General features: G+C 42.4%; 1 protein-coding gene across 4 annotated transcripts in view; it reads right to left on the bottom strand.

Moving 5' to 3' along the window:
• Window positions 1-3,517: 3,517 nt before the first annotated feature.
• Window positions 3,518-18,256, bottom strand: part of TGFBR2 (transforming growth factor beta receptor 2) — an 87,153-nt gene continuing 72,414 nt past the window's right edge. For all 4 annotated transcript variants that reach the window (XM_073023664.1, XM_008009351.3, XM_073023665.1 and 1 more), the window contains 2 exons: window positions 9,124-9,251; window positions 3,518-6,214 (listed from right to left, as the gene is read on the bottom strand). In XM_073023664.1, the coding sequence (XP_072879765.1) occupies window positions 6,035-6,214; window positions 9,124-9,251 (308 nt within the window). In that variant the 3' untranslated portion in view covers window positions 3,518-6,034. The remainder of the gene's footprint in view (window positions 6,215-9,123; window positions 9,252-18,256) is intronic.

The raw sequence follows: 18,256 nt of genomic DNA, 5'->3' as shown, positions 1-18,256 counted from the left end.
CCAAAGTAGATCTTATCATTATCCTCATTCTACACATTAAGAAACCAAGAAATAAAAACAGTTAAAAGACTTATGCAAAGTTACAGTTAGTGGCAGAGCTGGGATATGAACTAAGGAGATTTGGCTCTAGAGGTTCCAATTTTAACCACTTTGTTAGGAACGTTTAGATAATTTATTATGAATATTTTAATGGACCTAGGGTACCAGGGCTGCAGTTATTTTATTCTATTGTCTATCATTGTGGGCACAGGTCAGGGGAAGACTTTGAGGAGAATTTCAGAAGCACTGTGCCACACAGGCTGTTTACAGAAATGATTTTTAAGGATCAATTGTGTGTGTGTGTGTGTGCGCGCACGCGTGTAGAGAGAGAGAGAGCACGAGAGAGCAAGAGAGCAAGCATTTCACAGTGTATGCAATTTTAGCTTAATTAGAATAGGAAGACTATTAACAAGTTATTTTTAAATGCACCAAAGATCAGGAGGTATATTAGAATTAAATTACACCGTGTGAGGCTGATTGGCAGCCCGCGTAATGTGGGCAAGTTCACCATCTTGTGTTTATCAGCACAGTTTGCAAAGTAGGCCTGAAGGGCATGGCCCCAAACCCATAGAGTGTGGAGCTATAATTATTCAAGTAAAAAAAAAAAAAGAAACTAATTGGAAATGTGATAAGCAATGATTAGCTAGTCTATTTCAGGAGGAAAATGAACAAAATGAGCAGACACCAACTGTAGTGGCTTTAGTGAAAAAGGATAGATACACTTATTTAAATGAAAAGTTCTCTGTCACCTGAAGACAGAATTTCCCTAAGGACCAGACCATTAGCGTGTCATTTGCATAGAGAGCTTAAAAGAAAAACAGCCACCACAAATAGAAACTCCTGAGCACAAATATAGACTGAATTCAAAGGATGCTGATTGGTGCAAAGGACTGAGTCCATGCTGAGGGCACTTGGAGACTAATTGCCAGTTGGGAATGTTCCTGACCTTGCAGTAGCAAGAACTAAAATAACCCCAGCAAAACAGAGCGTGGAAGAAGGGAGAGGGGTTAGAAGACCTTGGCTCCTGTTTTGGCTGAAGCTCTTGGGCTGGAGCCCAGAACCCATGTGCATTTGAGGAATAACTTTTCCTCCCTGGGTTCCCTCATGGGTAACTCCCTCCTCTCCAGTGCTAACTGCATCCGCGCCCTCCTTATTTTGGGCTGTTGAATCAAACCCTTAGGCTCTCCAGAGGCTCCACGTTGTTATCCCCTAACTCCAGCTTTATCTTGTGTTCAAGGTGGGGGTTTGAGCTCTGGAGTCCAACTGCTTCAGTTCAAATTCTCATGCTAATGATTGCGACCCTTAGCTAGACCTTGCTCTCTGCCTCAGTTTCCTCCTCTATAAAATGGAGGAAAGATACTTCACAGGGTTGTTGAGAGGATTCAAGCAGATAAAGAAGGTAAAACAGAGAATAGTGCTTGACGCTTACCAAGTACTCAATAAATGTTAGGAATTAATATGAATTTGCCTCCTTGGGTAGAGCTCCCTAACTTCAATTATTCGTATTCACACCTCCTGTAGTTGTCATGAATAAATATCATCTACTTAATGTACTTTAAAAATCCATTCAAGTTTTTAAACTCAGCCATATTTCAAGCATTTGTGAAAGTCCAGGCTGTGTTAATTTTTTTCTAATACATGTTAAGGATCCACTAAAATAAAGGTGGATCTATTTTTATAAACTTGGCACAATCTTAAATCATCGATCAGTACACATTTTACACATGAGGAAACACAGTCTACACACATTCACTCATCTTCCAGTTGTTCTCTCAGCAAGCATCTAGACAAAACTTACCATGTGACTGGAGAGGAAGTCAGACAATAGAAGTGGAAAAGCATCTTTTCTGCCTCCACTGAGCAGAGACCCAGAGAGAGATGAGAACAATGACCCAGTAGCAGGGCTTTTCTTCATGGGGTAGCCTTTTGGTCCTGCTTGGGCAGGTCAGTTCCCTCAGGAAACAGCAGGAAGAACCAAGCATGTCAGGTGTTCCAAATTCCAGTTCCAAGACAAGTTGGCCTTACATCCAGATTCTACATGGTGAGACCCTGGGCTTCTTATCTGAGCTCTCTGACCATCTGTTTCCTCATCTGCTAAATGGGCATAGTATGTACCTCACCGAGCTAGTGGAGGATTCAATCCGATGACATAGTGAGTATTCTGTGAATGAGCGTTCTCTTCAAATGATTAGTGCTCACACAGGACCCCCATTTCCTGTCCTGCAGACCTGGGGAATATGCCCATTCTCCTCCGTTGTAAATGCTCTCTAGGTTTTTCCCTAAAAATCTGCTTCTTTGCCTAAGCAGCCCTTGGCATACTAAACCAATTTAACATTGGCCAGCATGTAGTGAAGGCTTTCCAAAAAATTCAAGACCCATCTTCAAAGGCCTAATGTGTCTTCTTACCATAATTTTATCTTGTATAGGATGAGGCTTGTAAAATCTCATTTTACACATGATGAAACTGAGGCATGGAGAGGTTAAGTAATTTGCCCAGATCACAAAGCTGACAAATGCAGGAGCAGGTAACCTCTACAATTAGTAACCACTAAAATTGCTACTACTAAAGACAAGACTATAACTAAGGCCCACAGTAGGACCACATCATCTAGCTCAGTGATTCTCCACTGAGAGGGACTTTGTCTTTCAGGGGACAATTGGCAATGTCTGGAGAAATTTGTGGTTGTCACAGCTGTGGGGTGTGTGCTACTGGCATCTAGTGGGTGGAGGTCAGGGATGCTGCTAAACATCCCACAGTGCACAGGACGGCTTCCCTCCCTCCCAATTATCCAAGGCAAAAATAAGTCAGCAGTGCTAAGCCTGAAATACCCTTGTGCAGGCACTATGACATTAACAATTTAGAACCCAGTTGATAACTAAGAAGCAGCTACAGAATCTCTCAGATTCCAAAACAGGTAGCATGAAGTTCAGGCAGAAAATTTTGTGCACTTTGTCACAAGAAATGACCAGGAGCCAATTTCCTAAGGCATATTCATCTCACCATTCATTAAGTCGATTAAAAGCACCAAATGGATGTGGTATCTGGGTAGAAAAGGGAAGCATGGAATATGCCAAGAGCCAAGAAGACAGCCAACAGCTTGCTAGTCTGAGGAATGGAGAAAATAGAAGCAGCAGTAGAAACACTGGCTGTGACAATCCCTGTAAGAAACAGCCATGTGGATAGAGGCGGCTCCTGAGACCATGGGAAGAGGTCTTCTGGGCTCTCAGAGGGACATCAAGCCAGGACGCCAGCATGGCGGGCAGGCCATGAGCAGCATCTGCTTCATCTCATATTACTGAGCTTCTGTGACTTTTTTTTTTTTTTTTTTTTTTAAAGGGGTATGAGATTGTCAGTTGAGGAAGACAGTATGAAAAAGTTGGAGATGATTTATCTGGTGACGTTTTCTGCATAAATTGCAAAATAACCAAATGAGGAAAATGGATTTAGTTACTAGAAATGGGAACAAGAGGCAGGATGCTCACCTGAGTATTTTGCTTTATTCAATCTAATAAACATTTTATTTATATAAAAGACAAACAATGCATAGAATGAAAATAAGTGCTTGAGACTTTTGATATAAAAAGAGTATATAGCATTCACATTCCTATTTTAATAAATGAGTACAGCTGAAGTGTTCCATAAAAGAATAAAACTTTCCCTTTATGTATAGTAGTGAAAAAAGTCAGTATTTTTAGGAACTACAGAATGTTATTCCTTGGTCTTTTTTCTTGAATAAGAAAAAAAAAAAAACATAAACAAAACCAGCCACAGTATCGTCTGACACTACATTCCAGTTTATGCTGATAACCCAGAAGTGAGAATACTCTTGAATCTTGAATATCTCATGAATGGACCAGTATTCTAGAAACTCACCACTAGAGGTCAATGAGCAACAGCTATTGGGATGGTATCAGCATGCCCTACAGTGCGAGTGGAATTTCTAGGCGCCTCTATGCTCCTGCAGCCACACTGTCTAACTCTCAGCCCACTCAGACTGCGCAGGGTGCCCAGAGGCTCTGCCTCATTCCAAACTTTTGCATGGATCCTAAAAATCTCAATAAAACGAGACTTTCCAACATCCAAACAGAGCTGATATTCTCACTGCCAGTCCCTCTCTAATATTCCTATTTGGCTGAACATAAGTAGCTTCAAAAACAGTTTTAAAAAAAGAGATTACTTGCAGCATTAACACTTCTTTGCTGATTAACATGTTTCCTATGGAGTTTCAAAGCTCATACTTTGTTCTTGTCCTTGTGGACACAAATTTCCTAACTGCAAATGGGATTTCTGTGTCCCACATTCAAGTCCTCTCTAGTAATTTCTGCAAAGGTTGGGAAGGCTGGCATGATGGAGACAACAGTAACCATGAGGAAAGCTTCTTGGAGTAAAGCGCTCTTCTCTCCAATGCAGAGGGTAAAACTATTAACATATAAGCAAAAGAAACCTGGGCTAACAGACCCTTAAAGGAGTTCCACTTTAGTCCAATAAAAGGCCAACTTCAAATCTTAACACCAGATAAGGTAGTCAAAATCATATTATATACTCAGAGAATGACTGCTTGCATGGACATTTCTTACAAGGGACCTTGGTTAGGTGGAGATTTAATTCCTAGACTGGGGTCCAGGTAGGCAGTGGAAAGAGCTAATGTTTACAGTGAGAAGTGAGGCAGCTTTTAAATGTCTCCACACCTTCACATTTTGTGAACATGGACTGGAGATCACTGAAAGTCATCTGCTCTCCTTACCTGGGGATCCAGATTTTCCTGCAAAATCTCCACATATTTATAAAGTGGCTTCACTTTTTGAAACGCTGTGCTGACCAAACAAAACATATGTTTTGAGTGCCCAAGGTCATAGTCCTGACAATGATAGTATTGTGTAGTTGAAATCCCCTTCATTATGCCAAACTGTGCTTGAGCAATCAGGAGCCCAGAAAGATGGAACCCATTGGTGTTTGTATAGAAAACTAGAGAATCAAGTCAAGTGTAATGAAAAAGTAAACATGATAAAGCGTAGAGTGGGGATTTGCTCCTTTTTAGAAAAGGATGAAGGCTGGGAGCAGAGAATAGTAACGTAAGTGCAGGGGAAAGATGAAAAAAAAAAGAACAATTTTTCATTAGTAGATGATGGGGCAATCGCACGGATGGGGAAATCTGTTCTGATTTTTCTGCAACTCATGAGGGTAAAAAGTGGGGCTCAAAACATTCAAGGTAGTAAAGACAGGGTAGAGTTTCTAAACTAGGTTGAGGGAAATTTCTAAACTAGCCTCCGCACATGTGCTGCTTGCAGCTTAAATGAAAAGTCCAGGAGAAACAAGAGCACACAGGAACCCCGGGAACACTGGTTCCCAAACAGTGCCACTGTATTTAGTTCCATGGCCAGAAGAGAACTGCTAGGCAGGGAACGATTATTTTGCAAAAGCAAGTGCAATGTGGTCATAGCTGGCTGTGAGACGTGCAGCCTCTTGCCTCATGCAAAGTTCCCTGTTACACAGACGAAGAAGCACTGCATGTGTGAGTGTCAAATGCTAATGCTGTCATGGGTCCCTTCCTTCTCTACTTGGTTCTGGAGCTCTCCAATAAAACCAATTTCCTGGGAATATTTGATCTTTTTCCTTGTCTCTTTTCAAGGTATGGCTATATATATAGAGATATAGACATATATAGATATATAGATATATATATATAACATAGCTATTCATATTTATATACAGGCATTAATAAAGTGCAAATGTTATTGGCTGTTGTAAAAATCAATCTCATTTCCTGAGGAAGTGCTAACACAGCTTATCCTATGACAATGTCAAAGGCATAGAATGCTCGATGTCACCTACTCCCTGCTGCTGTTGTTTCTGCTTATCCCCACAGCTTACAGGGAGGGGAGTGACCCCCTTGGTTTTCCAGGAAGCATCAGTTCAGGGGCAGCTTCCTGCTGCCTCTGTTCTTTGGTGAGAGGGGCAGCCTCTTTGGACATGGCCCAGCCTGACCCAGAAGAGCTATTTGGTAGTGTTTAGGGAGCCGTCTTCAGGAATCTTCTCCTCGGAGCAGCTCCTCCCCGAGAGCCTGTCCAGGTGCTCCAGCTCACTGAAGCGTTCTGCCACACACTGGGCTGTGAGGCGGGCCTCGGGGTCGTGGTCCCAGCACTCAGTCAACGTCTCACACACCATCTGGATGCCCTGTAGTGGGAAAGAGATCCAAAGCGCACCATTAGTTGGTGGGCTCCGCGGAAGGCAAAGTGGCCTGCTGACCTGTTGCTATAGTGAGTGCAATCAGGGTTCAAAAGTACCTGTGCATTTAACACGCGCTGACTGAGTGCCCGCTGCTGGAGGGCAGCCAGTTCCATATGGAAAGGGGGCACTGTGCTGGGGGCGGCTGTGCTTGAAACCTACCATACTTTTTTGGCTCTGGTGCTATCTGATCACAATAGGTCCTGACAGCACAATGATCCTCTGCTGGGCTTCTGGGGTCCACTAACACTCCCAACACCTGAAAATTCCCCATGCAGTGGCCCCTAATATCATTTTAACGCCTTTCTATTTAGAGAAGTTCTTGGTTCACAGCAAAATTGAGTGGAAAGTACAGAGAGTTTTCACAAAACCCCTTCCCCATACAGGCACAGCCTTCTCCACTTCGATATCATCCGTCTGTGTGCTACATTTGTTATAACTGATGAACTAACACTGACACATCATTATCAATCAAATTCGTAGTTTACATTAGGGTTCACTCTCAGTGTTGTATATTCTATGGGTTTTGACAAATGTATAAAGACATGTATCTACCATTATAGTATCATGCAGACTAGTTTCTCTGCCCCTCAAATCCCCTGCATTCCACGTATTCGTCCCTCCCTCCATTCCCCTACATTTCTGGCAGCCACTGATCTTTTACTGTCTCTGTAGTTTTTGCCTTTTCCAGAGTGTCATATAGCTGGGTCATATATACACTGTTCTATTTTAACAGGGCTGATTACCCCAGTCAGAGTTGTATGCAGGCACTAGCGTGGTTTCACTTTCCATAGGCCACACATTTTGTAGAGTGATTCAGTAGCAGCTTCTACGAGCTGCCAAGGATGACCTCTGGGATGCTCCATTCCTCTCCAACAACATTAGGTTGGACCCTGTGAAACAGCTGCCTTAGAGGGTCAGGCATGCTTAACTCTATGCCATTTCACAGGGTTCACCCTACCTGAATCAAGGCCCCATCCAAGGAGCCCATCCAGAAGATCCTGCCCAGGAAGGTGGCAAGAGTTTTCTCTCACTGGCTTCATTTTTATTTTGCATTGCAAATATTTTTGTTATCATTTCAAATCCTTTTTGGAAATAAAGCAGGCAGGAGTTAAGCAAATGGTCTGATAGGTGGAAATAGAGTGTGCTCCTCCCAATTATAAGATCAACATTGCTAATGGGGATCCATCACACAGATGGCTGGGAGTAGGATGAATAAATCTCAAACCTACCTGGGAGAGCTGGCACTTTCTCTACTTGCTTTCTAATACGAACAACTTTCCAAACACACCTAGGAACCTATCTCTTTCCCTCCCGACACCATGAGTTCATGATGTTAAATTAATTGCATAATTCACCTAATTGACAGTATTGACAGATGGCCCTGTTAAGAGTAGAGTACTATTGTTGGTACACAAGTAACATTTATTTTATTCTGGCACTATAATTACAGGCAGTAAATTAAATTAAATATTAAGCATTAACTTGAAATCAATAGGGCAACAAACCTCATTATGAGAAAAAATGTATTATGCAAATTCTTTTCAGAATTTTATCATCATGAATAATGGCTTCATTACGAGAACTATACAGCAGAGGAGGCCACAGAGTTTGAAAGAAACATAACACTCCAGTACATTCTGATTTCAGAATTTATGCAAAACATTCTTACAGTTTTAGTGTCAAAGAGGATTTGCCCAAAACTCCAGCGAAGCCCGTGACCCACCACAGCCTGGTTCACCCCCGCCCCCCTCCTTTATGAAGGACTTTATTAAGGTCTGTCTGCTGAAGTGGCTCTGCGCCAGGACTGGCACAGACCGGGCTTCCTGCTCCATTTGTCTTCCCGATTGTGCCTGATTTGTTGTTTCTGTTTCTTATCTGAATTTGCCTTGCCCTTAGGGAAACCTACAACTCAGCCTCAGCCTTCATGGTTGAGGGACTTCATCCAAAAGAGGCAATAAAAGGTTTTAGTCAGTAGAAAGAACAGTTTTCTCAGTGAGATAGGGTCACCCAGTTCTCTCTCATTCTTCACTAAGGGCTCCTTCCTGGGTATGTCAGACATATGGCTGGTTCTGACTCACTCACAACCTATTGTTTTCTTTTTTCTCTGACCATTGCCCTCATCAAAGTGCCCCCACACAAACAATCTGGATCAGCCTCTTTGTAAGTCCAGAACAACTGCCCTGCTATGGACAGCCTTAGCTACCATTTCTTAATGAGAAAAAATAAGAGGCCATTAGGACGTTCCCAACAGACAGATTTCTCGTTCCTTCCTGGGCATACTCCTCTTCTTTGCTTTCCTTGATTCCAGAGTGAGGAGTCAGTCTCCTCTTTCCCGTGCGTGCTCACTCAGACCTCTCCCAAGTCTGTAAGCACAGTCTGCAAACACCGGTACACAGCCCTCTGCATGCCACAGTCACTTCTCAGTACAGTTGCCTGACAAACCCTGCTTGTTTGGCACGTGCTAAGTATTTCCTTATGGAACTGAAGATTCCCAGAAGAAAACATTTGGAATCCAGAGGGAATGAAATGTAAACTCCTGACGTGAAGGTCCAGGAGTAAGTAGCAAAGGCTGCAAACAAAATGCTTTAACCCAGGACCAAGGGGGCTTGGAAAATGTGACAACTGCCCTCCAAATGTCTATTCGTGAGCTCTCAGAGTACATATCAGCTGGTTGGAACCTATAATAATTGGGTCATCCACTTTATTGAAATTTTCTTTACAAACAAAATTTAACAGGGCCGTAGAACACAATGGGACCTTCCCTCAGATTTAAGCTCAATATTCCAGAATTTTCTGCCACCTAAGAGGCAACTTTGGTTGAATCTTACTGACCTTTGTAAACACTCACTCCTTACCTGGTGGTTGAGCCAGAAGCTGGGAATTTCTGGTCGTCCTCGATCTCTCAACACGTTGTCCTTCATGCTTTCGACACAGGGGTGCTCCCGCACCTTGGAACCAAATGGAGGCTCATAATCTTTCACTTCTGTGAAGAAAGCCAGCAAACACAGGGTCACTGAGAATGGCGTGTGCAGCCAAAGGAAAGGAGCTTGGTGAGATGCCTGGCTGGGGAGCATGAAGGACTATGTAACAAATACATCTGTGATTACTCTAAGAGCAAATTTTAATAATAATGGATTAAGATAAGAAGGGAGGAGTGGTTAGGGGAGGGGCTAGAGAAGTATTCAATAAATGATTGCCGATAACTTAAAATGTGCTAGGTGTTATGCTGGGGGACAGAGTGGACAACAACATAGACAGGGTCACGGAGCTTACGTTTTAACACAGGCATTCTCTACAGGGTGATATTGCACCAAAAGGGTGAAATTGGTTCTTGGGAAGTGGAAAAATCTTATGTATTACAATGGTTTGTGAGCCTCCAAAGGCCCAGAGTATACAAAGAGATTTAAAATGTGGTATTAAATTTCATGCGGGTTTTGAGGCATAAAAAGGAATGAAACTCTGGCACATGCTAAAACATGGATGAACCTTGAAGACATTATGCTAAGTGAAATAAGCCAGACACAGAAGGATAAATATTGTATGATTCCACTTATATGAAGTACCTTGAACAGGTATATTCAGAGACAGTATAATGGTGGTTGGCCAGGGGGCAACCTGGGAAGAAGGGGGTATGAGAAGTTATTCTTTAAGGGGTAAAGAATGTCAGTTGAGCAAATGAAAAAGTTACAGAAAAATGAATAATGGTGATGGTTGTAGAGCACTGTGAATGTACTTAATGCCAGTAAATTGAACACCTAAAAATGGTTAAGATGGTAAATTTTATATTATGTCTATTTTGCTACAGAAAAACATCATGGAGAGTAGTGATTAGAAAAAAGTTGTCTACAGGCCAGGTGCCGTGGCTCGTGTCTGTAATCCCAGTACTTTAGGAGGCTGAAGGAGGATTTCTTGAGTCCAGGAGTTTGAGACCAACTTGGACAACATAGTGAGATCCTCTATCTATACAAAATAAAAAACAAAACAAGCAAACAAAAAAAGTTGTTTAGAAAGGCTCCTTATGATATCACTGATTTTAAAAAAGGTTGAGAAATGCTGTTTTAGTGGGAAGACAAGGGACAGATTAACAACGTTAACAACATTTTTAAAAGATTTTTAAAAATTTTAAAATTTAAAAATTTTCCTCAGATGGTATATTCAACAAAGAAAATGATAAAGGAGGAGGTAACCCTTCACCAGGGCTTCAGGCTTCAACTAAGATCAAATTCTTTATAAAAACTTCCTTGAACATCCTTAGAGTCAATCTTGGTTAAATATCCTGGGCAGGGCTCTATTCTTGCATGTGCCATATTTTATTTAATATATTCACCTGCTTATTTTTCTCACCTAACTGGACTGTGAGCATTTGGGTGCAAGTTGAGTCCCTTTCTCATTCTTGCATTCTTGGTGCCAATTGAAAGGGTATCCCATGCCAAGAGGCTGTCAACAAATGCTTTGTTGAGTGAGTGAATGAATGAATGAATGAATCTTAGATTCTCTCCAAAGTGGCAGTGCATAAACTCTGGCCGAATATTAAAACAAAACACCAATTTAAATGAGCAGATTAATATAGTGTAAACAGAGCGCAGGACAGTTAAAAAGACAGAAAACATCCCAGTACTAAAACATGTCTGGGCTGAAAGGAGAGACTGGGCTGAATTCAACACTTTTCTCCAAAGTAAGTAGGATCTTTGGCCTTTAGCTTCAAAATAATCTTATTTAATGAGTAAAAGTTTCAATAAATTTGCACTTTTAGGTAATGAAGAAGCTTTCATGGCAAGATGACATTTTGAAAAGGGATGGCTTGTTTTTGCTCTTTATTCATTTTCTTTTTTCCCCTTTTCCAGAACTCTGCTTGAATATTTATCTTTTTCAGCTTCACCCAAATAGTAGAGCTGCCAGGAGATTTTCTTTTTTATAGTTTTAAATACAGGGGAATGTGGGATGAAGGCCTCCCATCACATTAGGACAAACCACAAACTACCCTCCTGTGTGTCATGCTTTCGCCTTCAAGTGCCCAAGCACTTAATCCACACGGCTCTTGGATGAGATCCGAATTGTGATTTGCATAGTATTTACACTCTTATTTTTTTCTTTCATTCCCTATCTTCAACCAGACTGTAAATGCCTAAGGCACAAGGCAGTGGCTGAATTTGCTGTCTTTCAGTTATCTGCTCAGTGCCTAAAACTGTGCCTTATATGTAGTAAGAATTTAATAAATATGAGGTGGGTTGAATTCAAGCAAAAGAGAAAACTGAGAATCAGATCTAGTTCCCAGGAAGTGTTTACTCTCACCTACTTCTTCTCTTCTATAAAATGAATAGACTGAACTGAGCTACCTCCTCTTCAGATTTATCTTGTAATCCAACCTAATCAAATATGATGCCTTCTTGATACCATACTTTGAGATATATGTACTACCATATAATAGTAAAGGACAGGATTTGTATATGATATAAATTGTTCTTTAGATAAGGTATAGTCCATAGACCTTTCATCTTCAATTGTTTTGGCTTCTGTAGCAGTTGTAGTTGGTGCCTGCCGAGGTCCCCTTCACCAAGCTAGGGCCAGCAGCCTACAGTTGCCACAGGTGTTGGCTCATAAGGGCTCACACCTTCACCCTTTTCTGGGGGACTGCCCTTGGCCAATGGGAGTTGCCTATCCTGGAGATTCCTGGACATAACCGCCTTACTCTTAGAGGCAGCATATAGCCAATGACAAATTAATGTTGAAGTTTAACAGTCCAATTCTCTTGGCTGTTAGTGGGTAACTATGGTGCAATTCACACTTTCCAGAGCTTTCTGTGAGATCAAGCTGAGGTTAGACCTCTCTTGAACTACAAGTTCACTTAACTCCTTCCATGCCTCTTCCTGCTTCTCTTACTTCTGTCTCGTGAGAGCTTATCCTCAATAAATCATTGCACAAAAGTGTGTCAGACTCCACTTCTAGTAAAGCTGGTCCAATACAGCTTTCTCCTCTCTCCCTAGGCCTTTGTCTCAGTGAATCTGCACCATCTGACTGTAGTTGCAAAGCTACCCTGGGGAAGCCTTGATGTAGCTCCTTCTTGTGAAGGTGAAATTACTAAACCAGGAAGAACATTCTGAATCTCACATTGTATTACTGTTACTCTGATGAAACTCCTTTGCCTTTCCAGGAAGCTTTCATGCTTTTTCCTTTCTACGAAGCATTTCAGAGACTTCTTTCTCCTCTGACTATCAACAACAATCCCTATACTCATGGTCAGAAGTGACAGAGGAGGACATAATGAACACCAGAGGAGGAAAATGTTGGGATCAGAATAGACCCCAGCTGTCAATCTCATGGCTGACAGTCCTTGAGAACAAAGAAAAAGTCTTTGTCCTTGAGACTAGAAACCCAGAGCCAATTCCTTTCAAGTCCTAATCTTCCAAGTTACATAAACTATAGAATTTATTGTAATTTTTTTTATAGGTACTCTGTGGACCAAAGCAAGTTTCCATGGGGAATGAGAGAAGACGGCACTAGGCATATTTTTACTTAAAGAAAAATTAATGAAAGCTATTTTAGAAAGGAAGACAAAGGCAATAATCCCTTCCCAGAACGAAGAGACTTATAAATAGGTTACTTCCTACTTTTCCTAAAATCTTGGAAAGTTGTGAGATTCCCTAATATTCCCAAGGGATACAAGGCCTGCTTCCCATCTTTGACTTATGGGTAAATTTCACAAGAAAGGGAGGTCACGGGTAGTCTGAGAGGTGCTGGCAAAGGGACTGGCTCCTTGTGCCCCACAGAGAATTTATGGCTCTTCTGATTCCTCCTAAGCTTAAAATAGACAAGTCTAGGGAGGGACGATCATCATTTGACCCAAACTGTCATACTCTAATCCTTTAATATTAGTTTTTCAGATTAGGAGTAGGGATGGGGATATGCAGTGTGTGCATGATTTAGGCTGACCTTTCTTTAACTTCTGAAAAATGTCCTATTTATGTAATATAGATTTACCAAAACAGCTAAATGCATGTTTGCTTTTTTCTTTCTAATTATAGATTTTTGCAATTCTTCTTTCTTTACCCTTCTCTCTCATTTTGGACATCCTACTCCTAAGCCTCATTTTTTTTTCTCATGCCCTGCAATGTGTAGGAAGATGGTTTAATGTTTAGCAGTGTGTATACACGTGGCTCTCAGTTAACATCTTTGATATTCAATTGTAGTGATCCGGCAACGTTGCTCGTTTTTCCTTCTATGGCCAATAAGGCAATGCCATTCTCAGGGCCTCCATTAGGACTTGTAGGATGACCATGTAACATGGAGGCCATTCCCTCCTGGAGGGCATTTCTTAATTGCTCCTCAGTTCTAAGTGTCCCTCAGAATGCCTCGGATATTTGCTTTGACTCAACAGAAGAAGGAAGGGGAAGAGGGTGGCCAGAGCCAGCCTGAACCCTGTAAGAGGAGGGAGAAAGCAGAAAGTCCTCTGTCAGTCAGGTGGGCACCAATGGTCCTTCCTAGGATGAGACCTCCTGTAACAGAACCTAGGCAGTCCTGGGGAACTGGACAGAGCTGGTGATTGGCAACGAGTTGATGGCCTGAGACCTTTGACACTCCAACTTTTTCCCCAGGGTTTCAGGCAGCTGGGACTGGGATGTTTAATCCACTCTGGCAAATGAGCACTTCTCAATCTATTTTTTATAAAAGCCCAGATGTTTTGCCCTCACTTCACTGGGAATAAAGGCTTTGGTAAAATACAGTAGAAATGAATTACAAGAAAAATGAATCCCACTTCAGTGTTGTGGCAACATCAAACTGCTATTAAAGGTACTAAACACATCTTGGTTTCTGTCCTTATATTGCAAATCTGAAACAGAGAGTTTGAGGACCAGCACCTTCCAAAGACCACGCATGGGGCAACATTGCTTTAAATGCTTCCTAAGAAATGTGAGATGCATTTTGACACAGGAGAAATGAACACAAGTTATTAAATGTATTTTAAGGGTTTCAAATGAGTCAGACAAAGAATATTGAAAAAGTCTTCAGAGACGGGATCCAACATCCTCATTTTACAGTTGAGAAAACTGAGGCCCAAAGAGTACACTGGATTCCAGGAAGAGCATTTAGAATTGCGCACTGTATTACTGTTACTCTGAAGAAATTTGCCTTTGCCTTTTTAGGAAGCTTTCATGCTTGCTCATCTCTGCCAAGCATTTCAGAGATTTCTCCCCTAACCAGAGCAAGTACAGCTGGGGCAGTCCCTGGTATGAACACGCCCTTCCCAAATGTGACAAGGGTGCCCCTCCCTGCCTTGATGGGGCCCTCTTTAGCATATAACCTTGAGAAGGGGAACCTTATGGGGTCTGCCGGATGGTTACTTGTAATTTCTAAACAAGCTATGCAATAAAACAATGACAAAGAGCAGCCTTCTCCTTAGCTAGTATTACGTACCCACATTAAACCCAAACACTTGTCCTTTCTGGGTTTAGGGAAATAGATGTGACTGGTGGTGGAGGTGAGGTAAGGATGAGAATCTCATTTTAACCACAGGCATCAGATCAGGGCATAGTTGGCAACAGAATTAATGCAATTCCTCTTTGCACATTTGATCAAATGATGCTTGACCTTGGGCCTCTCTTGTGAAGAACTGCATAGACAGTAAGTTCAGGAGCATGTGAGATGAGTCCAGAGAAAATGTTACACCTGGCTAACCTATAATAAGAACCACCTTTTTAAAAAAATTGGAATTGCCTCTAAGAAAAAAGTGAAGGGCTTAGAGAGTAATGACTGAGTTTAGCACTTAAAAAGTGGAAGAGCTAACAATAGGCATTGCAAGTATTATTTTGTTGTTTTTGCCGTGACACCTTTAAAAAGTAGATATGAGGACTTAGAAAAGAGATGTCAGGAGTTTGTGCCTCACTTCCTAGATCCACAAAATAAGAATGGTCACATGTGCCCCCCACCATTATTCAGTGTGATGCTGCAAGGCCAGCTGCACCACCACCTCCCAACCCCATCGCAATGGCCCTTCCGGTTAGGCTGGCCCAACTCCAGGAAGAACAGGCGAGGAGGGCCGGGGAGTGAACCCTCCCAGCTCGGCCTGGAGCAGCCCTCCAGCAAAGACTGATGGGAGTTAGAAAGATAAACACCCGGTTTCCTTTAAGTCAGGTGGTATGACACTGAGGTGTGTGTTCTATACCGCCCGTAGTTATACTCTAGTTGCCCACAGTGGTAACTCACTTGATAAGATATCCTTTACTGGTTTCCTTCCCTCTCCTGACTCATTTCCTCATTCTCTTACTGGCATTTCCTGCAATCTCTTCCCAACTAAACTACTTGCACTCAGATTCTTGTTCCAGGGTCGGAGGCACTCCACCCAAGACATATGCCTACACAGCAGAATTAGTTCATCAAACCAAGTCTTTGTCTCACCCTCAGACTGTTTCTGAAGCCAGACGGACAGGGCTGAACACCTCAGAATTTCCTTGAGTGCCTCAAACAGCATCTTTTCTAAAAAAAACCTCTTTATTTCACTGCTTGAGAACAACTTTCTCTTCCTTCCATCTCCCTCCTGCCACCTCTCCCTGCTGTCTTTTCGCTGATGGAAGCCACACACAACTGCCTGGCCCTCACAGCTTCTTTTAATTTGTCTCAAAAGGCTCCTAAGAGAAAACCATGCTTGCCTGTCTCTTCCCAGTTCCGCAACACTCAGAGGGCAGGTCTCTGGGACAGCAATGGTATTCCTCGGAAAGTCAGCATCTGGTGCACAGCTGTTGTTTTGACTGTAGTCCCAACGTAACAGGGCAGCAAAGTTGTTGATGCTTTTCCCCAAAGCGGTACCCCCGAGTCTTCATATTTGCTTTCCAAACTGTGCTCCCTTGGAAATCCAGGAAAATGAAGTGTTTCAATCCTGGTCTCTCCTCAGCCCTCTTTCCAATGCCTCCTTTTTTTCCTCTCTCTTTCTTGCTCCACCCCTTCCCCTTTCTTTTTGGTTCATTTGCACTTTTTTTTTTTTTTCCATCTTACAAGACTCAGCAACTTGACAATACGCTAAGGAGCCCTTCTTGGAGTTGTGTTACTCCTCGTTAAATACTTGCTTAGCTGACTGCTATGTGTCAGCTTCTATTCGAAGGCCTAAATGCTAGGGATGTGGAAGTCAGTGTGCTTGTAGGCCAGTTTGGCTGGGGATGACGAGAGTATTGTGCCTGCTGTGTTCACCAAAGGGGTCCTGAACAGGAACACCTTCACCCGCCTTCCACACAACACACAAACACTTGTATGAACACCAAACAGACTGAAAGCCTGGGACAGAGACTTCTTTGTAAGAGAACCCGTCTCCAGTTCTGTTCTTGCTGAACGGCGATGTCATGAAGAAGCTTTTTCTCCTTCTTCATAAAACAGTAACACACCAGTCACCTCCTCCTGTCTTGTTCTTACTTCAAACGATTCTGAAAGATTTGTTTTCTTTTCTTTCTTTTGTATTCTTTCAGAGGATTAAAATGTCTGAAATGACAGCCTCTTTCATTATCTATCCCCCAAGTCTATTTTTCTTTCTAAAATCATCCCACCCACCCCACCCAACTCCAACATTATATTACGTATCTCTTTGTTCATTACCTGCCACTAAAATACTGGCTCTTCACTAGACTTCCTGTCTCTCGAAGAAAGACACTGCTTTTTAAACTACAGTATCCCTGGCATTTTAAATAATGCCTGCAACACAATAGGTACTCAATAAATAATTTTTGAGTGAATGAATAAATGTATCATTAGGGAAATAAAGACAAAGCAGTTATCTCAAATGTTAAGGCATCAATACTGTGACATGCTACACAAATTAACAGCCTTGGGTTCTGTTAACAGGGATTCACCCAGAGAAGTGAGGCTATCACTGAATGTTCCTCAAACATGTGATTGTCTCCTCAGCTTCTGCTGGAAAGGCTTCGTATCAACTGCCAGGATGCACAGAGTAGCTCTGACTATCCTAGCCATAGTGGTCATAGGAATCATAGCTACTATTTTTAGGAGCAGGGCTGGGGACGGAGTCTCGCTCTGTCGCTAGAGTGCAGTGGCGTGATCTAGGTTCAAGCAATTCTCTGCCTCAGCCTCTTGAGTAGCTGTGATTACAGCAGCCTGCCACCATGCCTGGCTAATATTTGTATTTTTAGTAAAGATGGCGTTTCACCATCTTGGCCAGTCTGGTCTTAAACTCCTGACCTCATGATCTGCCCGCCTTGGCCTCCCAAAGTACTGGGATTACAGGCGTGAGCCACTGCACCCAGCCATAGCTACTATTTTTAAAACACGTTCTGCATTGGCCAGGCTAGCAGTATACCTGCAATACTACGGCCAGTGAGCTACAGAGTCAGACAACAGGGCTTTGATTCCTGGCTCCACAACTTTCGCACTTCCTGAGCCCTCAGTTTTCTTGTTGTAAAATGGGATTCGTAACAGTACATGGGATTCGTAACAGTACACACCTAAAAGAGTTCTGGTAGATTAAATGAGTTGATGTCTGGAGCAAGTGCTCAAGAAGTGGTGGTTATTCCTTTATGGCTTTATCTGGACCAAATGTACTTTCAACATGAAGCCGTTCTCTCTGACCAGCCTCTTTACCTAACTGCAGCACATCTCCCGAGCTCCCTGGTGGAATTTTGTGCTAAATGAAGCGGTACCACCTGGCTTTTGAAGAGCTCTATTATCATCTGTTTATGTTTTCTCATCTGATAAAAGTGAGGCTTCTCCAGTATAGTGCTGTTCTTTCTGTTTTCCCTGTGCTCCCTTGCAGTGAGGAGAGATTGGCTGATAAAGAAGTAACTCAGGAACACGTTCCAGAGTCTTCCTCTTCCCTCAAGAGCTGACCTAACTCTCATTCCCTGACCCTGACACTGCACTCCCTGTAGCCAACCTGGGCGTTCAGTCCCTTGAGCTCACTGCTTTCCCTTCCTAAGCATTTATCACAACTGAACCGCACTTGCCTGTTAAAAACAGTCTCGTTAAGTGTTCCAGTGCCAGGAAATAGCATGA

This window comes from Chlorocebus sabaeus, chromosome 15 (genome assembly GCF_047675955.1).
Source record: "Chlorocebus sabaeus isolate Y175 chromosome 15, mChlSab1.0.hap1, whole genome shotgun sequence".
NCBI lineage: Eukaryota > Metazoa > Chordata > Mammalia > Primates > Cercopithecidae > Chlorocebus > Chlorocebus sabaeus.
Note: the sequence above shows the minus strand (reverse complement) of the source record. Positions and strands in the feature narration are given on the sequence as shown.